Below are 22,924 nucleotides of genomic sequence, written 5' to 3'. Positions count from 1 at the left end.
CCTAGGCTGTTAATGTTTCACATTAGCATTGGGATGACAGGTGGCGGCTGGTCAGAGAAAGGATAGCAAGGGAAGCCGTTTTCACTGAACGCAGCCGCACCGGGACAAAGGAGATAAAGACGGCGGCAAATGTGATGTATTGAAATTAAGCCATAAGAGCAAGCTGTTGTGGAGTGCCCTTCACCTACCTAACACGAGTGCAAGTCTGTTAGGAGTGCAGGGAGTTTAGCACGCCGCTTTTGTCAGCTGAAGGATTGCGTGCTACAAAAATTTTCAGCCCACCTACTTGCTAGAACCGAAAGGCAGAAAGCTGGACTACTTTAAAACATGACTTCATGGTAAATACATATTGGTCCAGTACCTGTTTGCATTTATGAATACAAGTATGTGTGCCGTAAGCTTGGCTTAGTGTTTGGAGGGCTGGTCAATGTTTAAAACATCGGTTTGAAATTAAATGGTGGACGCACCAATGTTAAATCAAGTACTGGGAATCTGTCCAATAGTCACAGTTGTAAGAACAACTCCTATATAACCACACTTGAAACTCTTACCTCAAGTAGGAGGAAGAGTAGCCATGTTAGGAGTTTGGAAATATTTGACTATATTTGCGATGATGACTCAGTGGACTGAAGCTCAGGTATGAGATTCCCACATGTAAATATATCACAGAACCTGTATGACTGATGCTGCACAACACTGGAAAAAGGCACATAGGACAAAAGAGACAAATTTCAAACTATCTCATCTATTACTGTATTAAATACAGTTTCTTTCTGTTTCAGACACACAGATCATTTTATCCACTTCAAACATCTTAACATCGGATTGGAAAATGAAACAGTTTGAAAGTCATTGTTGAACTGCAATGCAGTTATTGAGTACAGGTATAGGTACAAGCACTCAGTATCAGCAAGTACCTAAATGTACTGTAAGTACACGTAATTGGTCTGAAAGTAAGTAGTGTCATTAAGTCCTTAAATCCATATTTTTATTATACTTATCATCCTACTAATCTGTGTGGTGGTTGAAGTGCAGGAAAACATTCAAAATGACTCATTTATTGTGGTTTGAGATGCTCTTCATACTCTTTTACAAAAACTGGATTGTGTTTGTCAGGTTGAGCCTGTTAGGCCGACAACTCAAACACCATCTAATTGCATCACTTCACTAAATACTGCTTTTGAATTTAAGCAGCACGATCCCACTCATTTTCAACTTCATAAATGTGTTTCTAGGTGCTTTGTCATCTGTGCTGTGATTTGACTGCGCACACAGTTAAAAACTGTCCGGATCCCGTCTCCGTTGAAGAAAGCTATGGCAGCCTCACCAAGAGAGTTAAGAAGCTGCCAATTATAATACTCGGGAAAAAGGAAACCCAAGGCACCTCAAGGTTCTTGCCTCAGGCTTTAACATGTACGAGAATCAGATGTGGGGACCAAAAACACACGAAACAGCAGAGAGAGAGAAAAATGTTAACAGCCTTTTGATGGGAATACAGGAATGAAAGTATGATGACAAAATATCTTTGCCCCAACCTTGTGTTCACACCTCCTCTCGACTAATCCAGCTTCAGGCCTCTAGTTTCCATGTTAATGCCATAATTCCAAGAAAGCCTGACAGCCCAATCCTGCAGGTGTTGAGTTTTTAAAAAGTGTGGACAGAAATGTTTTTTGCATTTGAGACACACAGACAGAATCAGACGCAGAAAATGAGCACGCTCGTGTTTGTGAAACAGAGATTAGTTCATGCCAACGCCAAAAACCTGTCTGTGAGGAGGAAAACCACTAAACACTACTACAGGCCTCAATTTCTTCACAAAAATAGGACGTACTTTATTACTGTAGGCACCGAGATCAAAGGGAGACTTTTGTGTGCCATGTGCATTTTTACAGCTTCTTGTGATGGGAAGAAAAGTTAAGCCACACAGTAAAATGCTAAGTGAGGCAAAATTAAGCGAAGTCAAAATAACAATTGCCTTCCTCTTTGTGTTAAGAAGTATTGAATTCAGCATGGCCGAGGGACATCTGGAGCAGGAATTTAAACCATCGCTCTTCATTTATTTCTCTTAATTGGTGGGGGGAAAAAATATTCATACGGGTCTGTGTGTTCTCTCGCATGTGTCATGCGTAGGAAATGTGTTCATGAGATAGTATGTGCGTTTAGATATGTGTCAGCAGAGGTCCGGCTTTACCTATTCCATCGCTCAGCACCATGCCAGTCCTAGATAGTCATTCAGATGAGAACACACCACTAAGCTCAAACATGGTTTTTCAGTCACTCAATCAGGAAGGGGTTCCTGACAGCAGCCCTGTTAACTTATACAGGCACTACATGCATGTAATGTGCCGGGCTGACCACTACAAAGTGTCAAACCATTTGTAAAGGAGAGCAGATTGAAAAGTGCTCAGGGGAGGTGTAATCAGGCCGGGGCGTTACCGCTGTAAATGCAGCATGCAAGTAACTGGACCCGTTTTTGGGGGGTTCCTACCCTGCTGGGGCCACCCCTGCCACAAATACATGTATTCCTTTAAGATACTGCAAGGAGATTTAGATAAAAGCGTCCACAAAAAACACAAGTGTTTTTGACCTTTAGTGCCATCAGTGTATAAAACAGAGAAATAGAGAAGGACCAGATAGATTTCTACTGATAATCCAAAATAATTGCCAAAACACTGCAGCCCTTTGATATTTATTGGAACTGAAATAATGTCAAGTAACAGTTTTCAAGAAAAGAATCTTAGTGTTTTTCTATTATTCCTGGTTTCGAGAGCATTCCCAGCCAAGACAATCTGTGATGACATACATTTCCAATGCACCCTTTACAGCATGAGATAAGTATGCTGAACCGCACTGCAAGTCCGCTCAAGAAACAGGAGACAAAGTTCTGTTTTTACAAGCCTGTTTTACAAGTGTTTTCATTTGTGTGTTTTATATTTATTTATTTTTTTTTTACTTCAAGATATAAACCTTTGTTCTTAAGTTACTGCTTCACATTAAATCCTTTCCAGGGGCAAACCTTTGTGACGCTCACATTGTGAAGCTGTAGGAAATCCTCCCATGTTTATTAGAGTTAGCAAAGCTTCATTAGTGGATCAGATAAACATTACCTTGCTGTGCAGTGCTGTGGAAAAAGTCTTGCACCCTGTCAGTGCAGCTTGACTGCTCAGGGCCATCCACAGAACGTCTCGGTGCAACTACACCCCCCGTATTCATGCTATAAATATATCATGTCATACTTTTCAAGAGAATATTTCAAACTGCTCCTGGTTTTTGCTTTTAAATTGCGACGTGATGTGAAAGTAATTTGACTTTCCGGTTCTATTTTAGAGCTAAATAGAGGTGAATTTTGGGAATACGCAGTTTACACTTATAACTGTTAATTTAAACTGCACGTGCCTTTTAGTTGATGTAGTTTTCCTTTAAACAAGCTGTCTGTCAAGATTTGCCGGGATCTAATTGGAGGTGACGGCAAGAAACCAGCAATACTCAGGCCCTGGTTTTATCTGAGTGCTGCTACCTGACTTTTGCCAACATTTCTCTGCTGCTACTCATTAGTTAATAATGAAGTACAAAACAGAATCATAAACAACAGATCAAATAAAACTTCAATTCACTTCTTTAGTTGCTCAATACACATATATCCACCCCAGGGGCTTGTAATAGGTCAGAAACATGATGGACTGCATATATAGTAGGTGCGTGAAATACAAGACAATCTGTGGTGCTTTTATTGACGTCCGTGCCTCCTTGCATTATTTGGAGATGAAAACCCTATTTTGACTCCATGAATGATAATATTCTACATGTTTAACCCTATCATATAACATTCATTTCATTTAATGGTCTCAGCTGGATCCCTGTATTGATTTCACAGACACAGCAGGTCTCCCTTGAGATTCTCTATAGATTTTCCAGCTGCCCTCCCAAATGATCCATTGTGATTTCTACCCGAAAGACCCCTGCCAGGGTAAGGCATGGAAAACAGTCATCATTTCACCATGTCCTTATATACCTGGCTCCCGTTTTGTAAGCCACGTTACCTCATGGCCATATTGTGATTCCAGCCGTTGCTTTATTGAACTCAAAGGACATGTGTCGGCCTTTCTTTTGGCAGCTCGGAAGAATTGCGGGCATGCGTTTTAAAGATAGTATTTCCAGCTGGAAATCCTTAACAGGTTTGAAATTAGAATAAAATAACAATGAATTGTTAGTTGGAACAAGATGTTACTGCACTAACTGCGGCTCTTAGAAGTACGAGTGTGGCAGATGCTGCTGATTGCTCCCTCCACTAGATCCTTTTTCAGACAAGTGATTATGTAAATTCAGGTAAGCTTTCTCGGCCCAAATGGTGCATTTATCATCGGCTTTACTGAATATGAAACGACTACAATAAAGTGTCAATTGACAGGGTTCCACAAACACAATCATAGGAGCGCAATCTGTGCTGAATCTGGGCTATTGATTTTGAAGCCGTAACCTCTGAGGAAGGCTGAAGAAGTGGTACGAGGTCAGAGATGAAAGAAGTCCAGTCTTTCATTAATTCAAATTATGCACTTTTTTGAAAACCATGCTAAGATTCACTCTATGTTACACCAGTCACGCTCCAATAATATCAAGGCTGTACTAATGATTCATCTGGGCTCAGTTACTTGAGGAAGACCTCATATTGTCTATTGGGCCCTGATACTGTTACTAGTATTAGTATAGGATCTGATACTGCGCTCATATAATACAACAGTACCCAACACCCCTCAAACTAATCACCGTTAAACCCAAATGAAAAAGATGCAGGTTAGTTGGCCATTCATAAGGGTCTTTCTTTCTGTTGCAGACGTGATAGCAGTCAGATGTAACGGAGATTCTTTTCTATAAAATACGTGATGTGGCCAAATGTTTGAGAATGGAAAAGTGAGCTTGTGTGATTTAAAGAAACGAAGCAATTATCAGTCATGTAAATGCTCAATGAATAGACTGGTACAGTTAGGATCAATTTCTGGTTGCGTATGTAAAACAAGTGTTAATAAAACAGAAAACAACAGTAAATGTTACTCGGTCACATTAAGTGCACTTTGTCATTGAGCTAAAACAGTTGCTCAAAAGATACATGACACAAGTGCAATGTTATAACTGATAGGACCAAAGTTTCCGTTTAATGCTCTTGAATCCATTTCAGTTGGCAGACGTCCTGCACTGGTAACTTAAATATTTACACTCAGTTGCCAGTTTGTTTGGTACACCCTAGCGAAGACTAATCCAGTCCAACAGGCCATTCCTGCAATAAATGCTACCTCCATTTCGGCCTTAATGTTCTTTATGGTCATTCTGGAGGATGAATCTGTCGTGCTGTTGAACACTGTTTTTATAATTTTATCCAACGAGTGTGGGCCAAAACACAGACAAGTTTCTGCATAATGCTACGGTTCAATTGCATCTTTTAAGATTAACATGAACATCAACTTGAATTCACAATAACTATTGACATTTCTTGACCAATCAGGCATAACGTTATGATTTTCATGCTTTTTGAGTTGTTCTGTTTTTTTTTTGTTTTTTTTTTGTCATATCAGGCTGCATCCTGCTGGAAATGGCTGCTGCCATGAAGGAGTGTCATTGCTATGGGGTGGGGGTGCCTGGTCTGGTCTTGTCATGTGGATATAACATCCACATCAATGCCAGGTCCAAAGGTTTCGCAGTAGAAGATGAATTGTTACAAGTTGCTCAATGTTATTTACGTCTCCTGTCAGTGGTTTTAATGTTGCGGCAGATCAGTGTACATACAGCATACCAACATCAGTCAATATGTCCCTTTGTGTTTTTGAATAGGAAAATGAATGCATGCACACCAGCTAACATATTGACTATTTACTACCCACCATTTAGATGCGATGGTGTCAGGGTTAAGTGAGTTGCATGTGGTTTCAGACATATGAAAAATGTCAGCAACATCTCATCTTCAACTTTCTAAATGTTGAAATAAAAATGATACACTTCCTTTTGACAATGAAACCACTGAGACCTAGCATTTTCCTGTAATCTGACTGGAGGCAGTTAAGCACTAACAAATGTGTTTATTCCACTGCTGTGGTAACTCCTGCCCTTGAGATTCCACACTTTTTAACCCTCTACTCGAACCATTTGTATAAGAACGAGGGGGCATTACATTATACACGGTTTTGCAAAGTTCTGCACGCTACCCAACGCAATTTCTAAATTAATCTATGAAAATACAGGATGAGCTCCAACTCTCTAAAACCAGACAAGTCACAGCCAAAGGCCAAATCAGTTAATTGCCTTGTGTTAATTCCCTATTCTCTGAGCTAATGCAATTACTTGTGAATAGAAACCAACTATCACACTTGAGGACACAAAAAGTCATTCTCTCCTTTTTCCCTGCCTCCGTCTGTTTTTCAAATATCACACCCTGTTTAATCTGCTGAATATATTCATAAAGCATCTAAAATTGGTTTTTGTTTCCACAAAAAAAGAACATTTTATTTCACAAGATAAAGGGGTGCACACCGAATGTCATAAAATATGAAAGGAAGATGAGGATCGTTTCATTGATGATGATGAAGTACACTAAAAGCCAGCATAAGGCTTACGATAAACTCGTATACACAGGCGTAAGAACTTAATCCGAAGACAGAAGCTTGTTTTATCTCTGTTACGTCTGTCGGACCTGGCTAGGGCAGCAGCCAAGACAACAGTCATCAGTTATAGAAGAGCAGAGCCTGCCTGGCCAGGACTAATCAGATAAAACACATCTGTTTACTGGCATCACCTCAGCTGGGTGTTCTCTCTGTCCGAGTGAGACCGATAGACCCGTTACAGTCTGGAACTGAAGGCTAAGCTTTTTGTCTTATGTGCATGCATGCTGACTGAGCTGAGATACAGCTGGGCCAGCCAGACCCACAGACCCACAGGGGAAAAAGAAAAGACAACAAATGTGTTAGTGGCCCTTCACGAGAGAAGACGACGCACACTGTGCTTAGCACATAACTACCAGCTGAACCAAAAAAAAACAGCAGTGCTGGTACAGACTAAGAAGCTAGTTTCCGCTGAGCGAGGATGGGGGAGGGGGTCTTGTTGTCGGTATGGGTTGTGGTGGACAGACGGTGTGGGCCAGAGACAAATAACAGAATAGGGGGAGACAGAGATGAACAAAAAACAAAAGGCAGATGTCATGTGGGTCCAGAGTCGCTGATAGATGTGATGTGTAGTGCAGCGCACAGGCAGCGGTTCAGGTAGAAAAGGCGTCCCTTTGTGATGCAGATGACAACGCAATCACCTCCGCTTTGTCTCGGCCAATGGGCTCTGCTCCCGGGGACATTGAGAGACAGACACTAATCCGGTGGGTTTGTGTTCTCCCAGCACACTCATAAAGGCAGTGTCACAGTACCTGGGGTGTGTGTGCATGGGGGTCTCTGAAACGAGGTCTGACCTCTCTCAGGGTACACACTCTCCATCTCCCTCTCTCTCCCTCCTCCTCCTCCTCCTTCTGTCTCTCTTCCTCCCCATGTCCAAACTCAGTAGTTAGCTTTGCTGGTATTATAAGCGCCATACCGCTGATGTGCACAACTCAATGTCCACACCAAGGACGTGACAGAAAAGGGGGTCACGCTGATAAGTTGAACTCGTTCTCCAACTTATGAACAGCAGTTTCACTGCCTGGATAGAATGAGGTATTACACCGTGACAAATTAAACAAACTGCACAAAGAATTGAGACTGCAAATTAGGCCTAGATGTTGAGGGGCCATTTTGATTGTGAGCTCTTACACGGTTCCTGTTATGAATAATGTCTGGAAATACATCTCACTGTCCCCTAATGATTTCCATTCCCAACGGGTCAGGATGAATCAGGCTCCCCCTAATAAATATGACTTACCACGAGACTGTACGTTGCCAATTAACATGTGCTAATTAAGACAGCAGGATGTACGAACATCCTTGATCTAGATTCCTGTGTGGATTATCAGAAAGGTTACAGAGAGGTAAAGCAAGTTTCTCCTTCATAACTATCCAAACTAGTCTCTTCCAGTCAGCAAGAAAACTGCATGTGCAAGCTGCATTCACGTTGAAGCTGGCCTACTGGTCACGTAGCTCCAATTTAACTGCATCGGTTTGCTTAGATAATATACACCACGGTTATTTTCTGTAATAGTGTGAAAATGAACAGATAAGTCTGCTCCACAGCTCCAACTTTAAACGGTCAGGATTAGCACTATTATGTACTAGAACACTGTTCTAATAACCTTAGTCAAACTGCTTCACTTTCTGACCACATTGTTTTGCCAAACACATGTTGAAACAATTACAGCCCTGCAATCAAAGGCACACCTATCCTTAAAGCGCTGCAAGAATAACAAATCTCAAGACCCATAATTCACCTGATCCCTACTAAAGAATACCTTTATAGGTGATGCATCTTTTCACCATTCATTGCACACACAGTACCTCCAGTGTTATCCAAGAACCGAGTTAAATAGAAAGTCTATACATTGGATGTTTTGAAATTGATACACTGTTCTCAGAACAGAGAGGAGTGTGTTCGACAAGGCCGCACGCAAAAAAATGTTCTTCCACATTTTTTTCTTTTGCTTTTTCTTTTTTAAAGCCCAAGCTAGTATTAAACACCATTTGTTGTGGCTTACTGGCACGTGTAGGGAAAACACAAGCACCATAAAAAACTGAACAATCAAGCATTTAAAGGTCAGTTCTTTTCCTGGGAGCAGTAAAAAACAATTAAACACTTTAAGAGGCCACATGAAAAGAGTTGTGTGCAATTATTACTTCACCTATGCAGGTGTTGCATTCGGTAAGATTATTAGATGATCCAGCCAGGTTTATGGTTGCTACTTTCAAGTTTTAATTACTCATTAATTTAACTGATATATATAAATAGCATAGTGACACGGCTGTTTCATATTGCAATTACTGCAAGTGCATAACATAATTAAAGGATAAGCAATAGGTTACTGTTTGATTACCAGTTTTCTTTAATATAATTTTGCCCGTTTCACTTTCTCATCCAACACGGTGGTCCAAAATAATTGCACCTCTAGTCGTCATAAACACACAACACTCTAAACAAAGACAGCATGTTGCACAACATAATAATTACTGCACATTTAAGAGCGAGTGTGGCTTTTATCTTAATATCTAATTTAAACGGTACTGTGGATTTAAATTTGACTTTTTTATCCTGTTACTACTTAGAGACAAAAGGGAGACAAATGCACACCGCATTCACTTTTAAATAAACCCTCTGTTTTCGGTAGCTGGACATGTCATACTGGCAGTGGGGTGCAGACTGTTGATAGATTCGAAACACCTGTTGATTTTCATTTGGAGATAGCGTCAAGAGGCAGCCATATCTGACCACTCGGTATCTGCAAATCAGGCGGGTTAAAGTGGCACCTGTTCTTTTAGAAGATTTAAAAAATAACAATAATAATAAAAAAAAATTGGTGTTCTCAAAGGTTACACATCCCTGTGATAGAGGTGGCATAGTAGTAACTTCTGGCTACGGAGGTTTTCATTCAGCAGGTTATACTGTGTGTCTTTGAAGTGTGACGCAGTAATACCGAGTGTGGTAAATAAATTCACAGCTCAAGTAAGATGATCCTTAGACATTTTCACTCGTACCTCTGAGGTGCAGTCAGTGATGTGAACATAAGCAAACTTGACTGAGATATGATATGCCATCCCAGCTTGTAGACCAGCGGGACTTGTTTTGCAGGGATGGCTTCAACAGTTATTTTCTGAATAGTCGAACGATGTGCATGCATTCTGGGAGACTGCCAACGGCTCCACATATCAGCCTGTTGTATCAGTTGCGCCGCCGCCTCATAACCGCTCACAAGATTCACAGTTTGGTCAACGTGTCATTGTTTGCTCTTTTTTAATAAAGTGTAATGCTGTCAGGAATAAAAATCGACAAATGACCAGTAGTGCATTGATTTCAGATGTTTTTCCAGGTCCAAACATGTGACACCCTGTGGACATATCAATAATACTTCAACACTGTTTTGAATCCACTATTGAAAGTATTAACTTTTGCTCTTTGCTCCTCCAAATAAAATGTCGTTTTAGCATTACGTCTCGAGTATTTAAACTGTTAATGGCAGGAGAAAATATAGGGTTGGCTCATCACAGTGAACCACAGTAGTGAGAGCTGACCAACTAAAAGCATGGAAACGGTGTCAAACAGTTCATCGTGTGCTTAACTGAAACCTAAGCTAAATTGATTAAACCAACTGAAGCCCAGAGCAACATATCCATCTATTTTGTTTGCAGAGCTGGGACCAAGAAAAACAAATCCTAGCGTGAAGGTTTTAACACAGCTCACAGAAGACTTTTCCTGCTCACCTTCCAGATGAAGTTTGCGTTAAGTGCATTCACACCTCTGATAATGTGACAAGGTCTACATATAATGGCCATAATAGAGCAAAGCAGCTCATTCCCTGTAACCTTGTGCAATCCAGGGTGCACTATATTTTCTTCAGCTAAGTAGTGATACTCGTGCCCTAATCTCACCCTAAAGGTAGCCATAGATGTCCCTGAAATGTGACACCCCCCTCCAAGTGAAACAACTGGTACCAGCACTAATTGAAATTTTGCATGCAAAGTGACAATGCCTGAGCCCTCGGCAGCATGGATTAAGGCTTGAATAGAGACAGATTCTTTGTGAAAGCCTACTGTGGCGGTTGGCGTGCAGGCCAGCTCCCTGCATCTGCTCATTGGGTGGACTGAGAAAACACTGGATTGTGTACGGTCGCTCGTTTTACCTTTATTTAATCCCATTTCAGAGCCCGCCTCTGTCTGTCTTTTGTCACCCTACCACAAAACGCAATGCTTCCATGTTACACTCACATGTCTGCTACTTACGAAACAATTCCGGTCAGAAACAGCCGCCAAATTTACATATGAAAGCATCTTTACCAAACTCGGTGGGCTTTTTCCAAACATTAACAGTCATACTGCGTCTTGAATTGTCAGGCTGCCCTATATTATCCGAGGAATTGGTGCCGAAAGAGTAACGCAGAATATAAATTTAATATACAGAATGAAATTTAGAAATTCAATGAAAAAAGAAAAAAAGAGGCTAAAATGTCAAACTTGGCCGGTGTTTGCCAACTGAGTGCTCAATAGAGCGCTGAGGGAATGCAGTACATACTGAAATGCAATCAAATCTGCAAGACATTTTTTAAAGACTCCATGCTGTGATCTCATTCTAACCCACTTCAACCTCCTCTGCTGTGGTTTCTGTCCCATTATGTCGCCTTCAAAGGAAAAAGCGAGAGAGAAAATGTCGTATCAAAGTGATCTATCATTCTACGGACCCCGACAACAAAGTCTGGAGGAGGTTGTTGTTGCATCATGGCAACGCCAGTGCTCCCGGAAAACGTTTGCCTTGTTTGCACAGCGTAAACTGCAATACCACAACACAAAGGAGGATGGCGAAAGCGGAAAAGCTAAATTATCCATCTAGTAAATTTCATCTCCCCTGAAAAATACATGCTACTGCACTTTTATGGCTCGGGATGAATCTGAGAGTTTCCACTCACCGAAATTAGATGTGCGCCGCTGTTGTTAGTGTGGCTGTCAACCGAGCACTGATGACAATGAATGGCTAAGCTAATGAAGGGATAAATCCACAGTGTGTTTTCATAGACGTGTTTGACAAAGCTAGGCTAATTTCCTTGGCAGTACTACGTCCATTAATTTTCGAAAAGAGCCCGTCCGTTCCTGTTAACTAAACCAATAAGACATGGCATCAGCTTGCATTAACACTAATCAACAATTTAGAGTTGCTCTGCATTCCACTGCGTAAAGGCTTTTGAAAAATGGTCGCATGCTGATGAAAGAAGGCCTTTTATATTTGACCAACACGGTGTTGCTGACTACCGATGGGGGCCACAGACACGAGTCGCTGAGGAAAAAAAAAAAAAAAAGCACAATGCAAACATTAATATTTCAGGGCCAATTTACAGTCTTATGACCCTGACATGATTTCCAATGCTTGCTAAATGGACACTTGGGACACAGCGAGGATTTTCTTAAGTTTGGCCCCAGTTTTAATCCTCTAATCCTCTTCAGCATGGTCCCTGCTTGATTCATTGATTATTTGTTTAACAAGTGGCCCTTTCATCCCCTGAAATTAGGTATAGAAGAAATGCGGGTGAACTTTTGTCTGTTTATGTATCCCAGTCGGCGAAAATGGTACAGTATGATTTGGCGCACATTCAGTTAATGGGAAATAATACGATGTGAAGGTGTCACTGTCTGTTAACCAAAAGTGACAAAAGAAAAAATGTAGCGTCCCGGCACTAAACGCGTCAAAACGACCCACCGGAGGGTTTATTCTGTTGCATGCTGGGACTTTTTTTTTTTTTCGGATTAGAGCTGCGGTGACCTCTTTTTCAACCCTTTATTTTTCCTACGTAAGCCATCTTAGCAAATTCATTGGACAGTCGACCAGGGTGACTCACAGGGTAAAATGGAGGGGCGGACTGCACCGAGGAGTTGGCGACGGGACTGGTAGCTGGTTTACGAATCACAAGCCGATGCACCACAGGCACGAAAGGTGCTCGCGTCGCTGTGAACTTCGTTTCTGCTGTTAGAGTACGCGCCAGCAGCGTCATCCCTTGACACGCGAGAATCGTACTATTGTGCTTAGACAGCTACTTAAGGAACAACCTGGTGTTTGAGGCAAAGTCTGCTCTCGGCTCACACAATATTTTACATGTGAATACAAACCGAAACTGTGGCCATGTTTGTATTTCAGAGAAAGAGAGAAAAGAAGGGGAAGCGCAGCTCAATGTTGTGTGAATTTGTTATTATTTTTGGCATTTCTCATATCCTGTGCTCTTGGACAGAATAGCGAGGATAAAACAAAAATATAAATGAATAAATAACCTTTATAACAGCAATCAAGGCATCCATTAAACAAAAACATATGGTAGCGAATGTCACACACATGCTATAATATATACATATATATATATGGAATGGTGACACACGGACACCTATGAGATTCATAGTATATATATTTTTAACGCCACAAATTAATATATATATATATGAATAATTAAACCTAAGATGTAGTTGCACGGCAAATATCTCATTGTTTTTAGGAAGTTCTTTTAAAATATGATGAAATAATGTGACAATAAATGCAGATTTGTACAAATAAAATACAATACATGGATCGTATTAAGTTTATTTACACAGCGTCTAAGAATTCAAATTCTTAGGCTATTATGCAAAAGCGTAATGCAAAGTAGGCTGTTAAGACAGCTTTGTGCATGTAGCTAAATTGAAACCACAAATTCAAGCAGTCTGTGATATTCTGCCTAGGTCTGAGCCAGCCCTCCATGGAAGTTGACGGGCCCGTCAGGCTTTCTATACAAATCCGTTACGTCCTCACACATGTACAATATATCCTACAAGGAGCCAATGAACATCTCCATTTTTTTTCTCCTGTTTTTCTTTTTGTTGTTGTTTCAACTTGCGGTTACATTTGGTGGAGTTTTTTCTTTTTTTTTTTGTTTTTTTCCCCTTCTCCTTCTCAACCCCACCTGTTATTATGAGGTTTAGTTAAGCTGACCAGAGGAAGAGGACACATTTGTTTTCTGAAAGCGTCCTCAAAATAGGCAAAATAAATGACTGGGCTGACACTTTCCATTCTTCAATGCGGTAAGCGTCTCATGTCCTGTCAAAGGGCAAACTGAGTCCAGCTTCGCTAACACACAAGAGAAATCACCTGCGAATTAGAATTTAAAGCACACAGCTTAAAACGCCTAACAGTCAAGTTAAAGGGGATGTGGTTTATTTAAAATGTAGAGACTTAACAGGCACATTTCACTGTGTGACACAGTGCATATATATTTTAACACCATCTCAATTAGTGTGGCGTGTTATACAGTTGCTTTACTGCATACTACTGTAAACACACATAATGGGGATTATTTTCACCATTCAACCCGTTTCATTGTGCGGTGAGCCACGCTGACTGCTGCTCTTTCCTGCTTTCAAATGACCGCACGTATAAAGCAACGTGCAGACCTTTTGTGAGTTAAACTAGAGGATGTCCAGCATGTGTATTTTTTACGATATCGGACTCGAACACAATGAAAAAAATAAATAAAAAATATGTAAGGAGGAGTCCCCGTTTGGGTTTTATCACCTACAGTTTGACAAGTGACAGTGACACACCTCCATGGACACACAGGATGCGCCTTGTCTGGCTGAGGCTTCACGTTTTTCTAACCTGGAGGGTGCTAGCAGTGTGCAACACAAAAGCTTTTTTTTTTCTTTTTTCTTTTTTTTTTTAATTCAGACAATTAACGCTATTAATAACAGCCGCGGAGGATACCTGCGAGATGCGCGAGCGTATGTTTTATTGACACCGCCATTCTCCCCTGCCCGAGATGACCATGTTGCATTCAAGCACCGCAAAATGCAGCACTATAACACAATGTGATGCATTAAGGGAGCAGAAAGGTGATTTAATGAGAATAAGAGCACGTCCATTCACGCGCTTTGTCTCAAACTCAGAAGCCGGCATGAGGATGCGGCTACAACCCCCGGTGGATGAAAACAGTCGCTTACCTTCAACAGCTAATACGGCCGGTATGCTCCATAATATCCATAGAATATCCATTATTGGTCACTTAAAGGGCCCAGACATTCAAATAAAACACGTCCCGAAAGCCATTGACAGCAGAAGCAGAGAGGGGACAGGCGGTCCTTCTCCTCCAATCGAGCGCTCCCAGATAGCGAGAGAAAACCAACTCAAATCTGAACCAAGTTTGGGCGAAACCAAAAAAACCACAGACAGAGGGGAGCGCCGAGCAACACAAAAACACGGGCACGCTTTTTTACAGCTACGCTAATCAACCCATGTTCGCGCAGATGAGAATCAATGTTATGTTGTGCGTAATTAATCGCGGACGCATACGAATGTTTGTATGATCGATGTGTCCGCTCGTTAAGAGGGACCGGTCGTCCCCTTCAAAGCCACGTCAATGTACCCCGCTGTCAATCATCGACAGAAGGACAGTCCGCACCGACTTACCTTGCGATAATTAAGTGTTTGGGGACCATGTGGGGCATTTATAAAAGATGGAGCACTTTATTCTCACTGCCACATCGCTCAGAATGGAAATACTGGCTTATTCTTTTGAGGCTGAGCTTTATGTGTCTTTGGGGTTCCCCGTGTAGTTCCTGCGGGCCATAAAAAAATGAACTTTTTTGGCGCAGTAACAGGTGACCAGCACGAGACAAAACATTCAAGTAAGTTTGATATTTTCTTTTTCAAGTTTGCCTCCGTTGTTCGACACCTTGCCAGTTTTCCTTGTCATTTTTTTAATCCTAAACAACGATTCATGTAAAAGAACGTTTCCATGTCTTTGAGTGAACGTTGTTATTTTCCATTAGAATTACGTTGTAATATGACATGTTTTATAGCATTTTTTTCCGTATATATATTTTTTTTAGCTTAAAGTTTTAAAATCTTGATTGACTTCTTTATATTATTGATTTATATTTATATGCATAGTTTGGCCTCCAGCGTATATAATCAATATTCAGTTGTTACAGTTTTGGAGCTACAGCAAAATTATATTTATGCCAGGTGAATCAAAAACACATTTCAACAACATCTCAATATGAACAAAGGCTTGGCCAAAATTGGTTTAAGTTAATTATATAAAAAATAGATTTTAATTTTGTTATTTTTTTTTTTTTTTTTTTAGCAAATTCCCTTAACTGCAAAATCCCTTTTTATTCTTTCATTACGTCTCATGATAATGAGTCATCATAAAAGGGAAGAAAATGAGATTGTGTTTCCCAAGCTTTAAGAGTGGTGCATGTCCTTGCAACCAACTTTTGGAAACTGTTCATGGGTGTGGTGCTCTTTTCTCGCAGTAAATACAGGAGGGTGATAAAAAGTGTAAACGTGTAAAAACGTGAACGTGTCATGGGTCATTCTGTGATTGAGTGTGAGCTGAGGCTTGGATCCATTCATTTCAAAACATGGAGTAATTTAGAGGAATTGTTAGATCAGTTTGGCAGAGGTTCAAACTCTCAAGCAGTGCACTAAAGGTATATGTCCCCCCTTACAGCAGCTCCAATTAAATTGTATCTCACAGTAAATGGTTAATCAATAAAACCTGGTTGCACTGATTCTTCTTTGTGCAATAAAATATGCTGACATTTGGATATGTAAAAGTGCTTCATGATGAGTTTCATATTCGTTTATTCTTGTTCAGCTAAACACTCAATTACATCACATGATAGGAATGGAGTGATTTAACATGTCTGCTTAGAGAGGAGTTGCACCTGAACAGCAGTTATTTTCCAATAACAGACCCAAAGAGCCAAAGCTTGTAAGTGAAATGTGACATCCCAGAGAGTAAAAACCCTTTCTTTCTAACACTCTCCAATTATTTGATGTGATGTTGGCTCAGAAATTTCAAAACGTACGGCACAATAAATCTTCCAGAAAACACTGAGCTGTGTTTGCACTAAGTTGATTTAAGTTGGCAGAACAGAGTCTGCCAGCACCATTACTGGCAATCATTTTCCAGCAATCAATAAAATGCTATACGTTAAATAAATATGCATATCAATAATCATAACACATTCCACTTTTATACGATTTCCGCTGTTTTAATGGGATTACTCTTCACCGGGCCGGTCCAAGCTGTCAATGATGGTTGGCATTAAATCAAAATTTACTGAGCTATAGTCATATTTTTTGAAAGTTCCTTAAGAGAAGTATAAAATCTATTTCCCGCTCCAGAAGCTGGTAGTAAAATTCCAGTATTTTTATACATGCTGTGTAAAAAAAAAAACTGAACGCAGGCTGGTTTTATGTGACGCAGTGACAGGCATGGAGACAGATAGCGAGACACAAAAGCAGCTGCAGAAATTTACAGAAATGCAAAAAAAAAAAAAAAAAAAAAAGTGCATACATTTCCAAGTATATCTTACAAAGGCTCGATATGGATGGAAATATAGCCGGTGAAAACTCTGATAAGAAAATAAGTATATACCAAGACACACAAAAATCTCAATTATTTTTTGCACAAAGAAAGTAACAAACGCTCTGGGACTGACAACAACAAAAGCTTGAGCACGTGATGGTTCATGGTGGAAAGGAAAAAGTTAAACATGCATGAGGAGAGATGCCTCCTGGATATTAAGTATGAAGTCACTAAAGCTGGCAGGGAAACAAGAATTTAGGATAAATTGTTTGTCATCAAACATGCCTTTCCTATTACATGCCACAGCGGGGTAGCTAAGCAGGCAGGACTCTCAGGGGTTAAATGAGCCTGGCTGATTTATTTGCCTCTGCTGGGTTAGACTGTATTGATTCCAGGTCACTTGACAGGCTGACTTCAGATCATGTTCAGGTGACTACAAAACAGATGGAACAAAACGGCAAGGCACTGGGAAAGCAGCTTTTCCTCGCTGTAATGAGTTTCATGCAAGCCCAATATTGACTCGAGCCATAAGAGAAGTGAAAGACGTTGAAGAAATGGTATTAATACTCCTCTAATGTTGCCCGTGGAGATCTCTCTGACACGCTGGGTTATAATGGCTACAATGACTGCCGTGCAATATATTTAAAATATGTATAAATCCAAAGCAGAAATGTCTGCATGTGGTTGAGATCCTCTCATGTTGAACTCCAAACAAAGCAAAACATACTCCTGTACGTCTTTCACTCTTTGACACAGCAGCATCCGAGCCGGCCAGTAAAAACACACAACATAAAACATACAGTAAATGAGTCAGAAATCATCTAAAGACGCATGCGAGGTGCACAAGGAAAAAGCTTTTTATTTTGACGAGCTTGTGAAGTGCAGCATCCAGCTGACGAGAATAATGCCTGAATACGATACGCGAGGGCATTAAAACCGACTGCATTCTGTGTCACAAAGCTACATAGTAAGAGTGATAAAGAGCTATATGCTTCTTTACAGTCATTTATCATATATTAACTATAACATAATTATCTTTTCCCATTTTTTTCTTTATTTGTGTTTTTACCTATTAAAGCATAATTAGAATACTATTTTAACTAAACAAAAACACCTTTACATATAATGCATATATTATTTCAAAGGAATGCACATCATATTTTTAATAATTATCAAACATACACTTTGTATTACGTATACGTTGTTACATATTTATATATATGCATCAAAAATACTTTAGATTATGCAATTTATTTCACTATGATATATGACTCATTATCTTAACATCTTATAATTTCTTAAAATAAAATTTAAAAAAAACACGTATAATTTTTAGTTATATGTAAATATTAATATGAGTTTGGAAAATATAATTAACAAGACTGTAATTTTCCTTAATATGTTTTTGCTCGTTCAAACAGAACAATTTAGGTTGTTTTGGCAATGTCTATTACACATTATTTTATTTTTGTATTCAGACATAATTGTATTTTTATATTAATATTTCTTCAAATTAAGTAAACATAAACCATTATAAACTACATAATAATAATACATAAATATTATTATGTATAATAATTAGAAATTAATTAGAAATTATAATTAGAATATAAATACTGAGGATGTGAGGATCCAAGACACAAAATGTAGCAATTTATATTTTGATGAATTGTAATTAGAGCAACTTGTAAGCGCGTTTTTTTTTTTTTTTTAGTTTTTTAAAATTATTATTATTACGTTATTTTTATTTTTTAATAATAAATTGGAATTGCAAAACCGCATATTTTAAAAGTCACAGTGGAACAAAACTCATGATATACAGAACAGCCAGCACATCAGAAAAATGAATAATTGATGTCTTTTGGTCACTAGTGGTGGGTTTCCTCTCCACAGCCCTATATAGTGTGTGGTTGCATCAACACTGCCACCTACAGTTTAAGAGCTGAACACTCACAGATGTCTTATTTATGAAGACATCATTGGATATTTTCTTTCAAACTAAGGTGGATAGTAATAATAAGTTTACTTTACTTTCAGTGAATGGGTTAAATTCAAGATTAGGTTTTTAAAATGAGCACTGAATTACAAATTTAACTGCCTGATGTTAAATGTTTAGGTACCTTGTTAATTAACAAAAAAAAAATAATAATAATAAGATTAGCTTAAAGATAGCCATAGAAATTGAATATAAGTAATTAAACAAACTTTAGATAAGGATATTGTTATCATTGTATATTAAAAATATAGTTGCATGCATAATATTAATTGGATTATCAATAATTATTTGGAATATAAATAATAATAGTATATTTAAAAATAATTTTTTGATCTAAGTGTTAAGGAGACGATTGTTGTTTCTGAGAGCTTATGAGACTTTTTGTAAACATTAAAAAAAATAGCTTCCATGGAAACAGAATAAGGGCATCATGAATAAATATTTAGATGTATATATATTTTTTCAGACACGTTTAAATTTTGGCTTATTTTAGCTTATTGATTTAGCTGTGGTGTCATTGGAGATTCTCTGATAATTATCGACTTGATAATTGAAATTTCAATTCAACCGGCCTCCAGCCCATTTCAAGAACCCTGTTATCTAAAGTTAGACACGTGCTATTATTCGTCAGGGAGGGCAAGATAAAGTGGTCAGGGGCGAGAATGAGACCCTGCAGTTCATAAGCTATTCTTATCCTCTGGAATATTTAGCTTACACTTAAGCCCATTCAAACGGGCCACTGAGGGCTGGAATCGATTTCACCTTGAGTCTTAAAGGGCTTACGGTGAAGTATTGCAGCCCAGTCGGCTCCGGCAGCTGGATAAAGAGCAAGGAAGTAAAATGGGCTGCTCGCTATAAAAGTTGATGCGTGAACCCTGACCCCGTGCTGACAAAAAGCTACGGACTCCTCTAATCTCGAGAGACCTTTTGCGCGTGGATTAACCTTCGCTGAAGTCACGTCTTCGTGGCCAGGCAATCAGTTGACGGGAACTGAATTTAACTTGCATAATCCTGTTTATTTATTTGTCTCAGCAGAGAAGGCAAACATATTAAATATTTTTATTTATTTATTCTTTTTTTGCTAAATTAAATGGCGCCACCAGAAACAACACAGAGACATTCATAGTTGTTTTGGAAAGAAAATATTTATTCAGTAGAGCTGAAAAAAAAAAAAAAAAAGATGGGCTTGCTGCTTATCTTTCATGAAAAGTCTACCCCATCCCTCCACGCTCCGGCCACCTTCCCAGCGTATTGGTTTACCCCTGCCAAAAATTTAATTCAATCCCGCTAAGTTCCTCCAGCTTTAATTAAATAGACCAAAAGCCTTGGCAGGGTTTAATTTATGTCCTTGTTAAGTGAACTTTTACAGACACAGTAGAACCTTCACTAGTGTGCTGCTGCGACCCCAAAGGAAGCACCGAAGTCCTTTCACTTATCTGCAATTAAACCGCAACATCTTCAACGTTTCCACCAACGAATGCGATGAAGTGAAGACGCAAGTCGGAGTCTCCATTGGTTTTTATGGTAGGCCACTGGCTCACAGCTGAAAAGGAATGTGCTTGAACGGTGTACGCCTGTCAGAGGGTAGACAACACTTTTTATCATCATAATAAATCTGAGCACCGCTGCCATAAAACAGAGGCCCAGTAAAAAAGTGATTCGGCTGACAGTCACGACGAAATGAATGCCTTGATCAAATGGCAGTCATCAATCACGGCTTCGGTTTTGGATGCTAACCACTCCTCTAAGCTCTCTACTAATTGATATGAACTGATCACATAAATCAGCCGCTGTGTGTTGACGCTGCGTGCTGTTGACGCTGTGGTTTTCATTTCGAGACCGGAGATAAATATTTCAGATGATACATAACTGAGCCACATCGTACATGTGTAACAGACAATCTCCTTTAATGTGGCGAGTCTGGTTGTTCCAACTGGATCAGAGCAGAATATGTTTCAATGGCTTCCTTAAATAAAAGATATTCTGCACTGACACGTCTTCACTAGAAGGAGCATAGATAGATAGATAGATAGATAGAATTTGGGATTGTTTTTAAGGCTATTCACAAATAAGTCCAAACTAATGGACTAAACAACAGTTTTAATCTTATTTTTTATTTTTTATTTCATTGCCCCAAAATAGGTAAATAAAAGTAGCTTCACTAATGGACTGCAGCCTTATTAATTCTCAATTACTGCTTTTCATATATCACATTATGAGTGACTTCTACACCACTCCACATCTGATAGAGACATTTTATTATTATTTTATTGTTTTATTATTAAAAAATACCTGGCATAATGGATTACATGCAGTAATCCGGATGTTTGCAGGATTTATGCAGATTTTATGGAAACATCTAATTTCGATTCCTATTCCCAAAATTCCCTTGGAACAAAGGATTAAGTGAAATAAGTAAAAAATATGTTATTTTGATATATATATCAAATATTTTTTTTATTTAAAAGAAAATCCCCAATATTATATTTAAGGGTATAATGTGCAGACCTTCAATGTGGTTCCCTGGATAAACCATTTTATTGTGAACAAATGCCCGGTAAAGTACATTATCCAATGTTACCGCAGCCAGCTGAACGCTTGACTGATCTAAAAATAATGAAATGTTCTCTACTGACGGCATTTTTACCTCGTAGACTCAGCAATAGTGAAAACAGCAATGAATAAATAATCTGAACATGTCATCTCGGTGAGGGGCAGCAGTTGGCAACAATAAAATATGTTTTGGGTGCTATCATGTAAAACGAAAATGTAAAACTAATAAATAAAATTTAAACTGAATCCCATGTATTTTGTGTGGACTTGGATTGTTGTTCCAAAGTTGACCTTAAGCACGTTTAAAATCTCTGTACTGTACATCTCCCTCTTATCTTGTGCTCTCTCTCTCCCATGCAGACCGCCGGCCATCACAGAGCAACAGATGGAGGTGCACAACAGGATATTACCACTAAGAGGATTCCTGTTTCTTTGCCCGTCACTCTGGACTTTTTTTTTTTTTTTTTTTTTTTTGTGCGGGCAGACTCTTTCATCGTGACCCAGCTCGACTGGCTTACTGGAACGGGTGTAGAGTTGATGGTTAAGCCCTCTGAAACCTACTACTACCCGTGTTGACCTGCTTGGCAAACAGAAATCCCCAGTCGAGTCCACTGTGACTAACATTAAAAAAAAAAAAAACAGTAACCAGGTGGGATTAAAAAGTCCTCGCAATGTCTCGAGTCTCTGAACTCTGACCTTTCCCTCACAACTTCAAGGTACGTGCCAGCTCTCTGCGTGTGCATGGCGCGGTGTCAAGTGTTCTCACCTGTCCGGTGCTACAGTGATACCCTGAAGAGAGGCCGCGTCTGCTTCCTATAGGCAGGTAGCTGTTGGCATTTAGGTTGCAGAAATGGAAATTGGTGTTAAAAACAAACTACATTTCATCTATTTTCTACTGTGATTCTCTGCATTCGCTCGTTTGTTAAGGGTCAGGGTTAGGGTTGGTGTTAGGGTTAATCTGAAGTTAATTGTTTGACTTTTCTCAACATCACAACAAAATTACCACTTTTTCTGTGGTTACATTTGAAGGTGAAAGTCAGTCAACAGCTTAGTGAAGATGTTATCAGAAAAGACTGGATGACGAGTGTACTAATAAAATATTACAGTTGTGCAGGCGAGTCGCGTTGAGCTGATATTTGAAGCATTTTGATTATCATCACCAAGCACTTTGTACACAATCACGGGGATTAACAGACAGCTGACATACAGCCTCAGTCCTCATGAATATGAGTTTACAAAAGCAAAATAGTAGCAATTGTTTCCCCCTATAAGCTTTAGGAGGAAACCATGTCAGACCATGTTGACAGGCAAAGCCTCCATGCACTGACTGAAAGAGGAGCAGGTTTTCTCTATTTTACCTGCATGATGTGAAACACTAACCT

The 22,924-nt window shown here is 39.4% G+C and overlaps 1 protein-coding gene across 4 annotated transcripts in view; it reads right to left on the bottom strand.

The window, feature by feature from the left end:
• The window catches only part of ephb2b (eph receptor B2b), a 117,864-nt gene extending 103,053 nt beyond the window's left edge, over positions 1-14,811 (bottom strand). For all 4 annotated transcript variants that reach the window (XM_047582814.1, XM_047582816.1, XM_047582815.1 and 1 more), the window contains exon 1: positions 14,616-14,811. In XM_047582814.1, coding sequence (XP_047438770.1) covers positions 14,616-14,667 — 52 coding nt within the window. In that variant the 5' untranslated portion in view covers positions 14,668-14,811. The remainder of the gene's footprint in view (positions 1-14,615) is intronic.
• Positions 14,812-22,924: the final 8,113 nt, after the last annotated feature.

This window comes from Mugil cephalus, chromosome 4, assembly GCF_022458985.1.
Source record: "Mugil cephalus isolate CIBA_MC_2020 chromosome 4, CIBA_Mcephalus_1.1, whole genome shotgun sequence".
In the NCBI taxonomy this organism is placed as follows: domain Eukaryota; kingdom Metazoa; phylum Chordata; class Actinopteri; order Mugiliformes; family Mugilidae; genus Mugil; species Mugil cephalus.
Note: the sequence above shows the minus strand (reverse complement) of the source record. Positions and strands in the feature narration are given on the sequence as shown.